At 32.3% G+C, this 17,574-nt stretch overlaps 4 protein-coding genes and 1 long non-coding RNA gene across 6 annotated transcripts; 3 read left to right on the top strand and 2 right to left on the bottom strand.

The window, feature by feature from the left end:
* Positions 1-837: 837 nt before the first annotated feature.
* LOC110620838 (psbP domain-containing protein 1, chloroplastic) lies at positions 838-1,955 on the top strand. Its single transcript, XM_021764754.2, has 3 exons — positions 838-1,010; positions 1,107-1,541; positions 1,653-1,955. The coding sequence occupies exons 1-3, from the start codon at positions 858-860 to the stop codon at positions 1,872-1,874; spliced, it is 810 nt and encodes a 269-aa protein (XP_021620446.1). The 5' UTR covers positions 838-857; the 3' UTR covers positions 1,875-1,955.
* A 660-nt stretch (positions 1,956-2,615) lies between these two features.
* Positions 2,616-3,993, bottom strand: LOC110620839. Of its 2 annotated transcripts, none has more exons than XR_002488868.2 (2): positions 2,940-3,993; positions 2,616-2,857 (listed from the first exon to the last, which is right to left on the bottom strand). It is a non-coding gene; the product is annotated as an uncharacterized LOC110620839 (long non-coding RNA). The 2 variants fall into 2 exon arrangements; XR_006351711.1 differs by having other exon boundaries at positions 2,988-3,993.
* Positions 3,994-4,110: 117 nt separating this feature from the next.
* Positions 4,111-6,981, bottom strand: LOC110621557 (Golgi apparatus membrane protein-like protein ECHIDNA). Its single transcript, XM_021765829.2, has 6 exons — positions 6,731-6,981; positions 5,990-6,046; positions 5,703-5,906; positions 5,543-5,602; positions 5,063-5,189; positions 4,111-4,479 (listed from the first exon to the last, which is right to left on the bottom strand). Exons 1-6 carry the CDS (start codon positions 6,743-6,745, stop codon positions 4,391-4,393), a joined length of 552 nt encoding a protein of 183 aa, XP_021621521.2. The 5' UTR covers positions 6,746-6,981; the 3' UTR covers positions 4,111-4,390.
* A 3,295-nt stretch (positions 6,982-10,276) lies between these two features.
* On the top strand, positions 10,277-12,847 carry LOC110620837 (galactinol synthase 2). Its single transcript, XM_021764753.2, has 4 exons — positions 10,277-10,693; positions 11,088-11,405; positions 11,486-11,620; positions 11,718-12,847. Exons 1-4 carry the CDS (start codon positions 10,364-10,366, stop codon positions 11,937-11,939), a joined length of 1,005 nt encoding a protein of 334 aa, XP_021620445.1. The 5' UTR covers positions 10,277-10,363; the 3' UTR covers positions 11,940-12,847.
* Positions 12,848-15,576: 2,729 nt separating this feature from the next.
* Positions 15,577-17,227, top strand: LOC110620480 (galactinol synthase 2). The gene is made up of 4 exons (XM_021764235.2): positions 15,577-16,052; positions 16,146-16,466; positions 16,562-16,696; positions 16,795-17,227. Exons 1-4 carry the CDS (start codon positions 15,723-15,725, stop codon positions 17,014-17,016), a joined length of 1,008 nt encoding a protein of 335 aa, XP_021619927.1. The 5' UTR covers positions 15,577-15,722; the 3' UTR covers positions 17,017-17,227.
* The last annotated feature ends 347 nt before the right edge of the window (positions 17,228-17,574 follow it).

Raw genomic sequence — 17,574 nt, 5'->3', positions numbered from 1 at the left:
TTTATTTTTCCTCATTTTCATTGCATAACTAAGTATGCAAACAGAGGACTAAGTTGTTTGGATAAGTGCTGGTGACGTGTCAAGGAATTGGTATCCACTACTTTTGGAATCTCATCCACCACTTCTGGACCATAGGTTGATGTTAAACCACTACCATTAAGCCACGTGGCACATGGTGATGAATGGGATTGCACTTTTTTGGCTGAAGGTCTCCTACATTCCAAAATTGCAAGTGGGCATCAATCTTTTTCCGGGGAAAGCGCAAAGAGAGCCAATGGTATTTGAGTTATCCACACCATTTTTCATGGAAAATGCCACAAGCAACTAAACCATGGCCATGTATTTCAAAATTAAGCACATTGTTTTTTTTCTCTCTCTCTCTTTAGTGGATAAATATTCAACAATAGATCATGGTGAATTATGACATTTGCAATTTTAAAAAAGTTATTTTTTAAAAAATTATTTTAAAAATATTACAGAATAAAAAAAATATCCTCACATTCACAAGCATAATTTAATAGTAAGTATATCTAAATAAATTTGAGAGATCTTAGATTTTAATCTCTGATCCAATTCTTATTTAAAAAAAAAAAAGAAAAGAAAATCTTCATGTGGTCCAAAATGACACAATAGGGGCCCAACCACTCTCATTTGCATCTCATTTGAGCTATGAGCATTTGCTATTGGGCCATAATTATATGTTCAATAACCAAAATAACCTAGTGGCCCAATTCCATTCAATCCAACTCGTAAAATCTGTAGCTGATATTAGAATCCAAGCCTGCATCTCATCTCCTTCTTCCACAGACCTATCTTCTTCTTCTTCTTCTTCTTGATTGCGTTCGGAAATCTCTGAAATGGCCACAATCCTTGACTCACTTACACCTCCGGTTCAGCTCACCCCTCCAACTCGTTCTGCTGTTCTTCCTACTTGGTTTGGCTGCTCTCTGCCCATCTCCACCCATTCCACTCGCTGCCCTTCCATTTCCTGTAAAAATGAAAACCACTCGGTAAATTCCTCCATTTCTTGTAAATATCACCTCATTGCTGATTAAACCATTTCTGATGGCTTCTCACCCCCCTATTTTTTGATCGTATATAATCAGACTAAAGCTTTTGTAGTTCCAAGGAGAAATGCAGTGGCCTTGATCTTGTCAAGCTGTGTCTTCTCAGAGATGGGTTTCCACAACACTGCTGTGGCTCAATCATCTGTTGGGTTCAGGGAATATATTGATACTTTTGATGGGTATTCCTTCAAGTACCCACAGAATTGGATTCAGGTTCGAGGCTCAGGAGCAGACATTTTCTTCAGGGATCCTTTTGTTTTAGATGAAAATCTGTCGGTGGAGATGTCATCCCCTTCATCTTCAAATTACAGGAGTGTTGAAGATTTGGGTCCTCCACAAGAAGCTGGAAAAAAAGTGCTTAAACAGTATTTGACAGAATTCATGTCTACTAGACTTGGTGTCAGGCGTGAATCAAATGTACTTTCCACTTCCTCTAGAGTAGCTGATGATGGGAAGCTTTATTATCAAGTTGAGGTAAGGCATTGGCTATTTGTTGCTTCTTTGATTATGGCCATAACAATTGAGCTTGGAATTTGATTCAGAACTTAAAATGGGATGTTGGTTTTTGGGCTGTTTTGTGATCAGGTGAACATAAAGTCTTTTGCAAATAACAATGAGATGGCTGTCATGCCACAAGATCGAGTAGTTCGTCTGGAATGGAACAGGAGATACCTGTCAGTTCTTGGAGTTGAAAATAACAGGCTGTATGAGCTGAGATTACAAACACCAGAAAATGTATTTTTGGAAGAGGAAAATGATCTTCGTCAAGTAATGGATTCCTTCAGGGTTAACAAAGTGTCTGGTTGATGTGATGAGGTACATTTGATTCACTCGACATTTTGCTATGTAGGATCCTTATTTGTGATTGCACTCATTGTCTTGCCCTGTTTTTTCTTTTTTTGGGTTTGCAATTCTATCAAGATTTTGTTTCACTGTAATGTGCTTGTTGAAATAAAAGGAGAGATGAAAAGATAAAAGAATGTGCACAAGATAAGATTGGAAACCTGAAAATGTACATGGATGAAATTTTTTTTGCACTCAACTGGCTTCTATGTTGTAATACAAGAAAACAAAATATCCATAACAAGAAGCATCACAAACAATTTGGCAATTTATATCTATACAAAATTTCAACTATGACCTAACTTCATATAGTCCAGCATGTGTCAAAGCTCGGAACCCTTTATAGAGACGATTAGGTACAGCCTTCACATTCAGTTTATCAATTCGCAGGCCTGTGAGGGCAACACCTTGAATCCTAAAACCCACTTGAAATATGGGGAATGCATGAAGAAACTCTATCTTTTGGTATTTGATCAATTGACCAAGGGCAAATCTGCATATATATGTTAGCAAAAAAAGAAAAAGAAAAAAACAACATAATCAAACTCTTGTAGTTAAAAAGGATTGTTGCTTCTTTAGTAAAATACTCGGGATCATCCTCGACATCAAGATTAAAATTAGCTTCTCACTATGAATATCCTCAGATAACATTCATCATATGTCATGTAATGTAGTAGTAAATTGAGCAGAAAGGCACTGAATTGGTGAAGTCATGATATCTTCAAAGGAGACATGAACTGTGAGAGTTCTATACATATTAGAAGGATAGAATACAAGGATTACTACATTAGATAGGATATTCACTGCTCCATGATTTGAAGTCAGATCAGCTGATAAATTGGAAGGAGGCAGTTGAAACTGCATAGTTATTGAGTCAAACATCTTCGAAGGTCATTTTTTATTCCAACCATCAGATTGATACAACATGTCTCAGCATCAGATGCAAGCTGTGGTTTTTATATATATCAGTATGCTTTTCAACTTTTTAACTCTGCATAGAGATAAAATGCTATATACATGTATACATACCACATATAAGTACAATTAAGAGACCAGAGATGATCAGATGGGACTCACAAGGTTGAAACCGAACACTGGGATGAAATCTCACATCATCCAGTCTTGTAAATGAAAGAGTTGAGCTGGGAACACCTGTGATATGGAATTTCACTTGAACTTCACCTTATATTTCACACTTCACCAAGACCCCGTCCCTGAACAATTTTTGCTATGTGAGAGAGAATTGCATAGCCCTTTAACAAAATCATGCAGTATGAACATAGGAGCTGTACAAATGTATTTTATGGAAGTCTTTATTGATCCCCACTGACATTCCCGCATCAACTGCAACCATGCATGCCAACCATTGACATAAATCAATCTCTCCTTGTTGAGGAAAAGAGAAATATAAAAGGAGTAAATGGACAGTGTCTATATTTTGTGACATTATATAGCCAATTTAAACGTATTTTTTGAAACTACTTTCAGGTTAAGAGACAGCAATCACAATCAAGAGTTCCATCTATGAATTTTCCATCCCAATACAAATCCTATGTAGCATAATCATCAATATTACATATAATTAATTGTTCATTAACGATATCAACTTTCTAGTATCTGCCAACATCCCCAATTTTCCCCCTAGGAATGTTCAAAATATTCAATTAAAGATTTGCAGATGTCTCAACAGTTATTGATCTGACATGCTTGTAGAATTCATATCTAGAAATGTCTTCAATGAGAAATTACTTCATGACTTCCGTCCATACTCTTGGCTTATATATTGTTGCCCCCATCCAAGCATCCCTCAAGCTTTAGCAGAAATCGCAGGGTTCAAAGCTAAACACCATTCCCCAGTCGAACCTGTCTTGCAATAGTTTTTGTGGCTGCAGAGTGAGAATGTGAAAGTGCTACCAAGTTTTTCTTTTTCTTTTTTACCATGTTAAAAACATTTAAAGGCTTAGATCAAACTACCGGAGTAGGCATTGAACTCGAGATAAATATATATACGCCTTGCTTCCCAATAAGCTACCCTTCGACGCTATTAAAGCTTTTCATGAAGCAAGATCCTCCCCCCCCCTTTTCCCCCCCCCCCCTTCCCCCCCCCTTTTTCCCCAAGAAGGATATTAATATGTTTTCAGGCTCATTCCAACTTTCGCATCCCATGCTCATTCATATCTAGAACTGTTTTACGTTAAAATAATAATAATGATAATAATAACAATTTTACCATGCAAAAAATTTTCTGTTCATGATATACCAAGTCATTCTAAGAATTTCCCTAATGAAAGTAGGGCACTATAGTTCATTTCAAAATAATCGACACATTCCTGTAACTATTCTTCGTAAACAAAAACATCCACTATGTATCAGATATCAGTTTAAAAAATAAGGCAATTAGTACAGTGCCCCATCAGTCGGCAACTCTCTTACAAAAACCTGCAATTTTTCCATCCTATTGCCCATTTTCCATATTGAATTCACACGACACTGAAAGCCGATTGAATAGTAGAGGAGACTCGTGAAGCAATTGTCTGGGATGCAAACTGCTGAATCTGCTTCTTTGCATCTACACACACCACAATTTTTTTAAGAACTGTTAAATCATTTTCCAAAGCCCTGGTCCAACTGTGTCTGGCAGAACTTTGAAAAGAACAATAAAATCTACAGGATTATAGGAACTTCCAGGGAATGTGTGATCCTCAAATTAAAAAAAAAAGGTAAATGTAAGAACAGCACAAGCAAAGTCCAACAAATAACACACTGTGTACTATTATCATGTTATGTGTGAGAATAGGATTATTTACTTTATTTAGTAGCTACTAGCTAAAGCTTATACAACTCAAATCAATTGCGGCCGAACAAAGCCCTGCCTTAGAAGTCAATTGTCAATACTCAGTATCCTACTTCCTTCAATATTTGAAATTCACATACAATGTTAAGTTGAATCCTGGTCTCTTTTCTCTCTGCCTGAACATGGTTTTTTCTTAAGGATGTCGATATTTATTTAATATCGACATATATTTTACATTGCTATGCTACTGGCATCAAGTAATAAATCTTTTCATGAACATTTAAGGAAAACAATGCTGAAGAGCATTGCCAAAGTTCATAATCAAGCAAATAATACCATTTGAGAAACCAATTCTCACCTTTGCGGCATTTAGTGAAGCCGATGATGTTTGCTATACTGAGAGTCAAACAAACTCCAATAATGAGGCAATAGTCTGCTTGAAACCTTATGAGGGAGAAAATTCCAAGCACAATCCATGCAACAGCCTACGAGGTCAATGGACAATATTAAAAATATAGAAAACATTGGGAATAAAGGATAATCCATCTCATTTCAGACACTAAGAGAGTAACCATATCAAATCAAACAGGAATGACCACTAGCAACATAATCACATCCACAGCTCTAGATTCACTAATAGTTCCCAATGTGTTTACACTTTTCAGACGCTTCAATTAGAATCTTATAAAAAAAAAGGAAATAATTCATTTTAACATTAAATGGTATACCCTCTTAAATTTCTTCAACTCCTCAAAGTATTCCAAATCCAACTTTTCTAAGTATTATATGTAAAGCACATGGTGAGCATAACTTGCTATATCAAATTCCACTTGCTTACCGTTAGGTAAAGAGTCCACCAGAATAACCACGAATCCTTCTTGTTGAGCCGTGCCAATGACTAATGACAAACATGTCGTGAGATTAAATGACTCTGAGCAAAGATCCTAAAGCAATAAATGTTTGAATATGATGAAAAGCAGATATGAAGTTATACTAACCTCTTGATCAAGCGATTCAAATTTCCAGACGCTCTCACCCAGATCATTTATTTCATTCCACCACCTAAGACCAACTAAAATACGACCACTTACATTCTTGACCACCCAAAAATCAAGAGCAGCAAGAAGAACAGTCACCACAAAAATGATGACAAAATTATCAATGAACAATGCAGAAAGTATATAAAATGCCAAAGCTGAAGCCTGCCAAACAAATGAAAGACAATAATGTATATGAGTGTTCCTGTAAAGCTAGATTTACAAGGTCAGGCATGAGTAAGACATACCTTGAAGAGAACATGAAAGAAGCATGCCCTTGGATTAGCATAATTCTCTCCAGGAGGCTGTCAACATTGTTAAAATATATCATTTGAGAAGCAGAACTTATGATTAGTCCTGATCAGGGTTTTAACATCAATAACACTCCTATCTCATAAAACTGAAAATTATTAAGAGAAAAATAAAAGTGCCAGACTGCCAGTAGAATCTCTGTACAGTCCATCTAATGCAGACACCGTAGAACTGCAAATTTATAGAATTCATTTAGTTAATTTCGAAAAGGAAATTGAGGAGCACAAATTCTCAGAAGTGACAACTGCAACTTCGATAACTTATTTAATTAAATTCCAAAAAAGGAAAATCGTTTCCATAGTTTCATTGATACGTCTAAACTAAAACAAATTTGAAACTAGGATACGTGCACAAATTTCATTTTATGTCTTCTCAATATCACAATTGTCAGTTGAAACTTACACCACAGTTCTCATACTAATTCTATACTTACGAACTTCAGCACCAACACAAAACTAAATGGTTTCTATAGTCTCGTCCCCTTTTCCTTTCTTGTAAATTTTATCAATCTTTTGCCGCGAACCAAACAGAGGGAAAGCTCAAAATCCACCAGTGGAAAGGCAGATCGATTTAAAATGCCACGCATAACATTATACACAAAAGGATTACAAGAAAACCCTAAAAAAATCAACACCGTCTAAGCTAGCAATTGAAATTGTGAGGCGGAGTCAACTCACCTGGCTGAAATCCATTTTCAGAAAGATTTTTAGCAATTTATGAAGAATTTGAAGGCTGTTTTTCTGTGATAAATCGATGAATAAGCTAAATAAAGATTCTCTTCTTCTGGTAATCCTATTGTGATCGAGATCGAGAGAGAGAGACAGAGAGAGAGGGGGAGAGACAGCAGCAGAGAACCTTCATCAGGACCTGGCTTATATTTCTCAAAGAGTCAGAGGTCCAATTTGAAAGTTTTTATATGTATGAATGAGCCCCTCTAATTTCACCAAATTACATTGCTAGACCAACTTTCTCAAGTGAAAATTTCCTTCTTTTGTTTTTTTTTTTCCTCCTCCCCTGCTCTGCAGGATTTATTCAATTTTTTTTCCCCCAAAATTAAGCTATTATTTGAATGGGCTTTTAGAGAGAACAAAAAAAATAATAATAATAAAATAAATTTGTATGAAAATTTTAAATTTTTTATTATTTTATAATTTAATTTAAAATTTTAAAAACCAATAAAATTATTTAAAATTATAAACGTTATTACAATTATTTACTAAATCTGCCTCGCATATAACATTGTTATATTTATAAATAAATGTTATTAATAAAAATTTAAAATTTTAAAAATCAATATAATTCAACTTAAAATTTTTAAATTTATTTATTTTCATTTCCATTTGATTTAATATAAAAATTTATAATTTTAATTTTTTTATTTATCATTAATTTTAATAAAAATTACAACGGTTACATATTTATTGATTTTTTATTTTTAAATATATTAATAAATATTTATTATAAAAAAATTATTTCAATACAAATACAAATAAAAATTATAATTTTACTATTTATAATTATATTATTAATATTCTCTTATAACATTAGATATAATTAAAAATTAAAAGAATTTAAAAAATCAGAATTAAAAAATAAAAAAAATTCTATTACAATATTTTGTATTAAATAAATAAAAATAAAGTGTAATAATAATGCAAATAGTAAATAAAAATCAAAACTAATAATTAAATTGTAAAAATTATAATTTACTTATTTATTTAATTATTTTATAATATAATATTTTAATTTATATATAAACTTTTTTTTATCTGTAAATGATAATTACATTACTCATTGTATTACATGATTACAACTCACAACAAACTTTATTATAAAAGATAATGCAAATCAATTAATATTGTCAATTGGGTGATAATAAATATTTTTGATAAAATTTAACTATTATATTAGTAATAGTATTTATTTAGCGGAAATCAATTGAAACAAGAGCAAATAATAAAATTATTTGCAATCAAAGCTTTGATTTCTCATGGTAATACATGGCAAACTGCAAAAAACAAAATTAAGCTCGCATAACAATATCATGCACAGTTATACTCGAATTATCTAAAATTACCGTAGCTAAAAATTAATCCTTCTATACCACTTCACAATTAAATTTAATATATTTTATAGAAAAAAAAAACACTAAATTACAAGTGAACAAGGTTTAAATAAATGAAGAGAATCGGTAAAAATATTATTTTATTGTAATAGACCAAAATTAATAGAGATACGATGTGACGTATTGACTGAATCAGACTATATAAATTCAAGTTCTATAATATAGTAAATTCTATTTAATAGATTAAAAAATTGAAAAATTTACTATTTAATTTTTATAATACGAGAAAATTTACTAATTGTTTTTTAATTTTAAAATATATATTAAAATATTTTTAACGTTTAAAAAAAATCTACTAATTGATCATCCGTTAATTTTTATCATTTAATATTTTATTATTTTGTTTCTATAATTTAAAAAATTTATTAATTAAAATTTTAATTTTATAAAAAATGTACTAATTAGTCATTGAAAATATTTTAAATTTTTTTATAATACTTAACTATTAATATTAATAAAGAAAATTAATTAATAAATTTTAAAAATATTATATATATTTTAATATATTTTTTAAAATCGAAAAAATAATTAATGAGAATATATATATATATATATATATTTATTATTATTTAAAATATTTTAATTTAATTTGTTTCTATTAATTTACTGTTTTAATTTAATTTATATTCTATTAACAAATATAATATTAAAATTTAGTATGTGAAATATTTATTAACACTATTATATATTTTTATCACTAAAAGAATATTATTTTTTATATTTGATTATATAATGTGATTTATCATAATATTATCTTCTTAGATAGAAATATTTTTTAAAATTTTTATATATTTAATTTATTTATTATAAATAATGTTAGGTTATATTTTTAAAATATCTTTTTTTCTTAATAAAATTAATCATATCATTTAGAATTTCTTTAATTTTAATTTGACTATTAAAAATTAATATAGTAAAAAATAGAGGGAAAGATCGAAGGATCTTGAATTTGTTTAGTTTATGTATTTTTATAATTTTTTAAAATCGAAACTAAATAAATTAATTTTAAAAAATTAATTTTTTAAGAAATAAAAAATTTAAACCTGAAATGTAATTTTTGAAACTTTGTGTTTATAGATGTAGCCTCCAACCACGGAAATGTTTTTTGTGTTGTTTCCTCTCTCTTTCAATTATTCTTACTTTAACCTTCCATAATCTTTGGGCTTTGATGGTTTCTAGGTTCAAGTTAAGTTGTTAGACTCCTATGTATTAAATGCTTTAAAGTGAACCGATTTGTGGTGTTTGAATTCTAACCGAGTTTACATCTTGAAATTTACCCACTGCCCATGTTAATATAATTTGTGCACGTGCTAAAAAAAATCAGAAAAAAGAAAAATAAGGAAACGTATCGTTTTAAATAGATGTAATACAATTAGAAGACCTTAGATGGCAAGCCTACCACGTGGCACTCACCACGTGGCACTTGGTATCACGCCCAGGAGGAGCCCATGCATGTAAGCCACACGCATTAGTTATCCGTGACTCCACCCTCAAGCTCACCGATTTTTTTTTCCGTAAAAATTAACTGGAAAAATTATAGGATATCAGTGTTTTACATAAATATAATTATTATAAAATAAATATTTTATAGTTATTTATATTTTTATGTTTATATTATATTTTATCTATATTTTTAAGTTTTAATAAATTAATGTTTCAATTAAAAAAAAATTAATGTTTCATATAAAAATTATTCTATCTTAAAATCGATTCAATTAAATGGTTTCTGTTGGCTTGCCACCTGTCTAACTTATAGTGTACGTGGCATTTTCCACTTTATTCATTTATTCTTGTACTTGTATTCTTTTATAAGAATTTTTATAAAAATAATTATTTTATAAAAATTTTAAATACAATTAGAAATAAATTAAATTATTTCATATTATTTTATAAATTAGTAATACGATAATTTATTTTTAATTAATTATTTTTTATGAAATTAAAATTTTAATAAATTAAAAATTTTAATTTAAATATTTAATAAGTTAATATGAAATAATAAGGGGTATAACTATATGTTTGGCGAATTAATTAATCACCAATAAATCCTATAAATACCCCCAACCCATCAACCCAAATCCATCGCCAAGCCCAACCAGCAAAGCAAATATTCTAATTTCTCTCTTTTTTTCCAAAATCTTCTCACATTTTCTATTAGATAATCCTTTGTATCTAATTTCTCTTCATGGCTCCTGATCTCACCACCGCCCCCAAGACTACAACCTTTCTGGTTGAGCAAGCTAGTATATCTAGCTGTGCTTATGTAACATTCTTGGCTGGCAATGAAGACTATGTAAAAGGCGTTGTCGGCTTAGCCAAGGGCTTGAGGAAGGTTAAGAGCAAGTACCCACTAGTGGTGGCTATGTTGCCTGATGTCCCAGAGGAACACCGCCAGATTCTGGTCTCCCAGGGCTGCCTGGTCAAGGAGATTGCACCTGTGTACCCACCTGAGAACCAGACCAAGTTTGCCATGGCTCATTATGTCATTAACTACTCCAAGCTTCGTCTATGGAAGGTATGTGCTTGTTAAAATATATATATTGATTTATAAAATACAAATATCATACTATAAATTGTTTAATTCAACGTTACATTAAATAATTATTAAAATTAATTAATTACTATATAATTTTGTTTTGTTTCAAATTAATTAATATTAAATATTTATCATTTAGTTATATTTTATCTTAATAAAATATAATTTGATTATAAAAATATTTAATTATAGAGTAATTATAAAAAAATATTAGAACATTAATTTTAAAAAATAAATTAATTAACTCATTTAAAAAATCCTAACACCGTTCTTTTCTTGTGAGGAATTTAATATATATAAAGTAATATATATATTATTAAACTCTTCTAAATCTAACAAATTTTAATTTCAAATTAAATTCTTTGATTTGCAGTTGGTGGAGTATAGCAAGATGATATATTTGGATAGTGACATCCAATTATTTGATAATATAGATCATCTCTTTGACTTGCAAGGTGGATACCTATATGCTGTGATGGATTGTTTCTGCGAGCTATGGAGATTCTCTCCTCTCCACAAGATTGGCTACTGTCAGCACTGCCCTGATAGGGTTCAGTGGCCGGCTGAGATGGGCCCTAAGCCTCCCCTTTACTTCAACGCCGGCATGTTTGTTTTCGAGCCCAGTCTGTCCACCTACAACGACCTCTTGAAGACCGTAGAAGTTACCACACCTACCCGCTTCGCTGAGCAGGTGAACTTCAAGTTTTACTTCTAATATTTGATCGATTAATCGCATATTTTTGCTCATTTGTTTCCTGTGAATTGTGGCAGGATTTCTTGAACATGTTCTTCAAGGACTTTTACAGGCCGCTGCCTCCAATTTACAACCTTATCTTGTCTTTGCTCTGGCGTCATCCTGAGAACATTGAACTTGACAAGGCCAAGGTTGTCCATTACTGTGCTGCTGTAAGTATCCAATTTGTGTTTTAAACTATACGGCATACAAAGCTTATCTGTCTTGAGGTTCTATGATTCTAATGGTGTTGTTTGAAATCTTCTCCAGGGTTCGAAGCCATGGAGGTACACTGGGGAAGGAGAGAACATGGACAGGGAAGACATCAAGATGATGGTTAAGAAATGGTGGGACATTTATAATGATGAGTCTTTGGACTACAACAACACTGTGGCTACTGCTGGTGGAACTGAAGGCGATCCGGAATCATTCTTGGCTGCGCTGTCGGAGGCTGGTGTTGCTCACTACCTTACCGCCCCATCTGCTGCCTAAGGCTGTCAATAGTAGCAATGGATTGCGTAGGAAAATATGAGGCTCTGTTTAGGTAGTGGGTGAAATAATATTTAGTTTTAGCAAGTCTCCCATGTATTAGAATTGGCGGGTTCTCTACTGGGCAACTCGAATGCCGTCCATAAATAAAGATATTAACAAGCCTATCCAGGCCCAATCACTTGATCAATATGCTCGATATCTCGTAACAAGAAAATTTTTAAATAGACCCGATTCATTGTAGACTCATGACCGAGTACAGAGATTTTTTTTCTTATCAGAACATAATCGGCCCATATGTCTACTGATACTCTACAATTGAAATCAAAATTGAGACAGAGCTTACTGGAATCAAGAGGTGTTAACTGGACTTCTTTAAGGCCAGTCTACATCTATGGGCTCTTAAACTACAACCCAGTTGAAGAGTGCCTCTTTCACCGGCTGAAAAGCAGGTTGCTCATGCAAATTACCCAACTCGTCATGTCAAGGTTAGCAATTTGTCACCCCATTGAGCATTTGGACCAAAAGCAAGTCTAGAAGTGACATTTAATCATGTCAGCATAATTAGAATTAGGATCCTATAAAGAGTTGCACGTAAATTGCTTGATGATTTGCTTCAACCAGTTTCATTGAGTGATTATTTTCAGAAGCTAGCTGTACTTGTTTCCGCACAAATAATGCCCTCTTTTAAAAGCATTCAATGTTTATGTTTAGCCATTAAAGCAAAGAAAAACTGTATATTTATTATCATAATAAATGTGAAGAACATGCATGGAATCTGCCTAGCATAAAAGCCATGACAGATACAGTGTTAAAAATGGAAAAGCTTTGCAGTGTGAATGCAGCAGCATCCAATGAAGACCAACTTATTCCACTTATAATATTTTAGCAAACATCCAATAGAATATGGACAGTGATGAATCAGGGAAGGTGCTTTTACTTAAATTATTGTCTATTGTATCAGTTACTTCCTGCAGAAAAAGCTGAAGGTGAAGTTAGCATCATCACTAGTTGTAGATTAACAGTGATGGATTAGTTTGACAGATGAAATCAGGAACTTCATTTCACACTAACCAAACTCGCATAGCAAATCGTAAAGACAGGACAGCCGCACAATCTTAAGCTTTCATGGAGTAGTTTGACACAGAAAAAGCTAAGAAGTCTATATCATTATGCCCAACCCTCTTATTTACGTACTGATAACTTTAAATTATAATATAAACTTTAACGATGATTTGAATACTTTGACACACGGTTTTCAAATAATATGCATATGATATAAGAAGTTTTCAGTATAAATTTTATGTTTATATATATTACTTTCTAAATATAAATGAAAAATTATTTAATTTTTTATTTATTAACTTTTCTAAATTAAGCTTTAATTTATTATTTTTTATTTAATTTTTTAATTATAAACGTGAATCATATTTATAAATTTTTAATGTGGATATAAAAATTAAATTAATATATGTGGTTATAAAAAAGTGTTAAATTTAACTAGATTAACCTTTTAATTAAAATTTTAAAATTATACGAATAATTTAATATATTTTTAAAAGTATATGTACTTTTTTTAATTAATTTCAGCATATTATAAAATTAAATAGTGATTTTCAGGATTAATTAAAATTGAGGAGCGGGGTCATAGTTTACCCAACCGACGAGAACACTAGTTTGAATTTTCAGACTTCAATCAACATATGCGTGGTGATTTGTCCGCCGTGGATCGGATACGCTTTGGAATGTGGCTACAGATTAGACGCCCAAATTAACGGAAACACTTAAAAGTCCGAGAAGTCCCGCAACCTTGACTAGTTACTGGCTTATTTCTTCCCACTTTTCTTGCTGAAAATTAGTTTTTATATAAATAATCAAAACGCACCAAATCTATTGGCCAATATAAATTCTAACATTTAATTTAAAATTATTAATTTTTTTTTTGCATAAATCGACTTTATAGTAAGTAATATGTTCTAAATGAAATTGTACTTTCTATATTAAGAGATCAATATTTACAACCTTCAATTCAAATTGGTATTAAAAAAATAAAAAATATTACCTTAAAACAAGATAAACAATGGGAGTATATTAATATAATATTTAAGTAGCTACTGTCCCAAACCCATCAATTTGCAACTAATTCAAAGTATACAAGACATGGGCGGCAAATATTAGTCGATGTTTGAATGAATACGAAAACTTTTAACTATTTTACTGTAAAGTCCAAAACATTATCCAAATTAAATGTCGGTCCAAAACTACCACTCTTAAATTTTTTATTTCTTTCCTTTTTCTTAACAATAAATAACAATTGGGTCCCATTTTAGATCAACTAACAAAACTGTACCAGTGGAAAATACGACAACTGGATCGTTACAGTTGCTTCCTCCCACCGACTGTTCTTACCACGTGGCAGTTTCTACTACGCCCAGGGGGAGCCCATGCACGCAAGCGACAGGCATTAGATATTTGTGGGACCCGCACCACGCTCAAGCTCCCCGAATTCGTAACAATTAACTGATGTCTCCTAGCGTGCCACCTGTCTAGAATATGGTGTACGTGGCATTTTTTTAAGACGGACCCACTTGATTTTGCTTATTCTCGTATTCGTATTCTTATCATTAAAATGACAGACTCCTATATGAATGCCACGTGGCATTAAGAGTGACCGTCACGTATTATTGTTAGAGGTGAGTATTTAGTCGGTTCGATTTAAAATCGAATTGAATCGAATAAATTGAAAATTAAAATTTTAATTTTTATAAAAATCGAATCGAATTGATTTTAATTAAAAACTGAATCAAACCGATCTGATTCGGTTCGATTTGATCGGTTTCGATTTTTTTATTTTTTACACTTATGTTTAGTATTTTAAAATTTAATTAAAATATTTTAATTTTAATATGATTTAATTTCTCTGAAAAAATATATTATTATCATTAATCGATTCGATTTGATTTTTTTAATTTTTTTATGATTAAAATCGAATTGAATTAAAATAATTAAAATTTTTAAAATTAAAAATTAAATCGAATCGAAATATATAAAAAATTGAACCAAAATTTTAAATTAATTCAGTTTAATTGATTTTTTTAATTTAAATAGGATACTGCTGGATCAATTGTTGCTAGAGGGTGTGGTATTTCCTGCAGGGCCCACGCCCCTGGCCAGGTTCCCGTCCTTTGGCGGTGGCCGTTAACCTGGAAATAAATATTTTATGGGCACTTTTACTTTTTATTTTTTTAAAAAAATTATTTTCTAACGTGTTAATATTACCCTCAAATCCGTAGATAATAACACCCATACCCCAAATCTAAATTGTAAACAAATGAGATCTGAAGGGTATATAGATGAAGGCATAGGTGGGACCAAAGAGATACTGTGGTATATTCTGTTGATAATATTAATAACGTAACTGGCAATTTCTTTGCACCGTCCAATTCGAAGATTCATTGTCAACGGTCAGATCTGAAAATTTGCCACACGTAGAGTCCGTTTCCTTTGGCATAAGATAATATTAACGGATATACAAATTACGCAAATTATGACATAAAAGATATCTTTCCAAATAGCTAGTATAAGCAAAATCTTGTGGATCCCACCAACAAATCCTATAAATACCCCCCCAACCCATCAACCCAAATCCATCACCGAACCCAAACAACAAAGCAAATCTTCTAAATTTTCTATTTTTCAAATCCTTCTCTCGCATTTTCTCCATTTTATTCAACAGTCTTCATACTCTCTTGCATCCAATTTCTTTTCTACAAACAGTCACTCTTCATGGCACCTGATCTCACCACCGCCACCAAGACTACTACCTCTCTCGTTAAGCAAGCTAGTATATCTAGCTGTGCTTATGTAACGTTCTTGGCTGGTAATGGAGATTATGTGAAAGGTGTTGTCGGCTTAGCCAAGGGCTTGAGGAAGGTTAGGAGCAAGTACCCACTAGTAGTGGCTATCTTGCCTGATGTTCCAGATGAACACCGCAAGATTCTGGTCTCCCAGGGGTGCATAGTCAAGGAGATTGAACCTGTGTACCCACCTGAGAACCAGACTCAGTTTGCTATGGCTTATTATGTGATTAACTACTCCAAGCTTCGTATATGGGAGGTATGTGTTTGTTAAAATTCCTTTTTACGTACTATATTAGATTTTCAATTTGTTTTCAAGTTATTTATGTGCGGATTGTCTTTTGATTTGCAGTTCGTGGAGTATAGCAAGATGATATATTTGGATGGTGATATCCAAGTGTTTGATAATATAGATCATCTCTTTGACTTGCAAGATGGATACTTTTACGGTGTGATGGATTGTTTCTGTGAGCAGACATGGAGCTTCTCTCCACAGTACAAGATTGGTTATTGTCAGCAGTGCCCTGATAGGGTTCAGTGGCCTGCTGAGATGGGACCTAAACCTCCCCTTTACTTTAACGCTGGCATGTTTGTTTTTGAACCCAGTCTGTCTACCTATGATGATCTCTTGCAGACCGTCAAAGTTACCACTCCTACTCTCTTTGCTGAGCAGGTAAATCTCAAGTTTGATATTTGTTTGTCCTTTTCATATTTGATTGATTAAGACCATTTTATGCTTAAATTGTTTCCTATCTTGGATTTTGGCAGGATTTCTTGAACATGTTCTTCAAGGACATTTACAGGCCACTGCCTCCGATTTACAACCTTGTCTTGGCTATGCTCTGGCGCCATCCTGAGAACATTGAACTGGAAAAGGTCAAGGTTGTCCATTACTGTGCTGCTGTAAGTATCAAAGTTGTGTTTTAAATTATACGGCATAATATAGCTTATCTATATCTAAGAGTCTTTGATTCTAATGGTTTTTTAAAAATCTTCTCCAGGGCTCCAAGCCATGGAGGTACACTGGGAAAGAAGAGAACATGGACAGGGAAGACATCAAGATGCTGGTTAAGAAATGGTGGGACATTTATACTGATGAGTCTTTGGATTACAAGAACACCGTGGCTGCTGCTGGTGGAACTGAAGACGATCTGCAACCATTCTTGGCTGCATTGTCGGAAGCTGGTGTTGCTCACTACCTTACAGCCCCATCTGCTGCCTAAGGTTATCAGTAGTGGCAAAAGTTTGTATAGGAAAATATATAAGGCTTTATTTATGTATTGGGTGAAAGAATATTTTTGTTTTTGCAACTTCCCCATGTATTAGAATTGGGTGGTTTTATCTGCTGCGAGGACCTTTTATACCTCCTTGGTATTGTTGATTTTCTGAATTATTTTACAATATAATTGAACTTTTTTTTTTCTTTTTGCTGAATTCTCTCCCTATTTCCTCTTCAATGAACTTGATTCCTACAATGCAAGAGATCTATGAAAGCTCATAACGAATCTTCTGCATGGTAGCCTTTTTTTTTCATCTCATAAGCTGCAGAAGTTTTTGTTTCTTCTATTTTCAGAGAAGCAGAGAGCAATCTCAGCACAAGTTCAATTTCTTACTTCGATTACACTTGACTTAATCAAGTAAAATATCTGTTCAAAATAAGAAATCCCAATCTTGGATGGTAAAATTTCTTGGGATAAACGTATATATTGACTGGTTTTGTTTTTAACGTTTGGTAAAGAGAATAAAAGTATCTCCAACTGAAGATGGTGTGTGCCTTTGTA

This window comes from Manihot esculenta, chromosome 8, assembly GCF_001659605.2.
Source record: "Manihot esculenta cultivar AM560-2 chromosome 8, M.esculenta_v8, whole genome shotgun sequence".
Classification (NCBI taxonomy): Eukaryota; Viridiplantae; Streptophyta; class Magnoliopsida; order Malpighiales; family Euphorbiaceae; genus Manihot; species Manihot esculenta.
Note: the sequence above shows the minus strand (reverse complement) of the source record. Positions and strands in the feature narration are given on the sequence as shown.

What these genes read in the sequence shown, in the direction of transcription:
- LOC110620838 (XM_021764754.2), top strand. Translation starts at nt 858, where the DNA reads ATGGCCACAATCCTTGACTCACTTACACCTCCGGTTCAGCTCACCCCT. An exon ending in GTAAAAATGAAAACCACTCG is followed by an intron (nt 1,011 to 1,106) that starts GTAAATTCCTCC and finishes GTATATAATCAG; the next exon opens with ACTAAAGCTTTTGTAGTTCC. An exon ending in AGCTTTATTATCAAGTTGAG is followed by an intron (nt 1,542 to 1,652) that starts GTAAGGCATTGG and finishes TTTTGTGATCAG; the next exon opens with GTGAACATAAAGTCTTTTGC.
- LOC110621557 (XM_021765829.2), bottom strand. An exon ending in TTGAATCGCTTGATCAAGAG is followed by an intron (nt 5,603 to 5,702) that starts GTTAGTATAACT and finishes GTTTGTCATTAG; the next exon opens with TCATTGGCACGGCTCAACAA. An exon ending in CTTCACTAAATGCCGCAAAG is followed by an intron (nt 4,480 to 5,062) that starts GTGAGAATTGGT and finishes TGGTGTGTGTAG; the next exon opens with ATGCAAAGAAGCAGATTCAG.
- LOC110620837 (XM_021764753.2), top strand. Translation starts at nt 10,364, where the DNA reads ATGGCTCCTGATCTCACCACCGCCCCCAAGACTACAACCTTTCTGGTT. An exon ending in CCAAGCTTCGTCTATGGAAG is followed by an intron (nt 10,694 to 11,087) that starts GTATGTGCTTGT and finishes TTTGATTTGCAG; the next exon opens with TTGGTGGAGTATAGCAAGAT. An exon ending in CTACCCGCTTCGCTGAGCAG is followed by an intron (nt 11,406 to 11,485) that starts GTGAACTTCAAG and finishes GAATTGTGGCAG; the next exon opens with GATTTCTTGAACATGTTCTT.
- LOC110620480 (XM_021764235.2), top strand. Translation starts at nt 15,723, where the DNA reads ATGGCACCTGATCTCACCACCGCCACCAAGACTACTACCTCTCTCGTT. An exon ending in CTACTCTCTTTGCTGAGCAG is followed by an intron (nt 16,467 to 16,561) that starts GTAAATCTCAAG and finishes GGATTTTGGCAG; the next exon opens with GATTTCTTGAACATGTTCTT. An exon ending in TTGTCCATTACTGTGCTGCT is followed by an intron (nt 16,697 to 16,794) that starts GTAAGTATCAAA and finishes AATCTTCTCCAG; the next exon opens with GGCTCCAAGCCATGGAGGTA.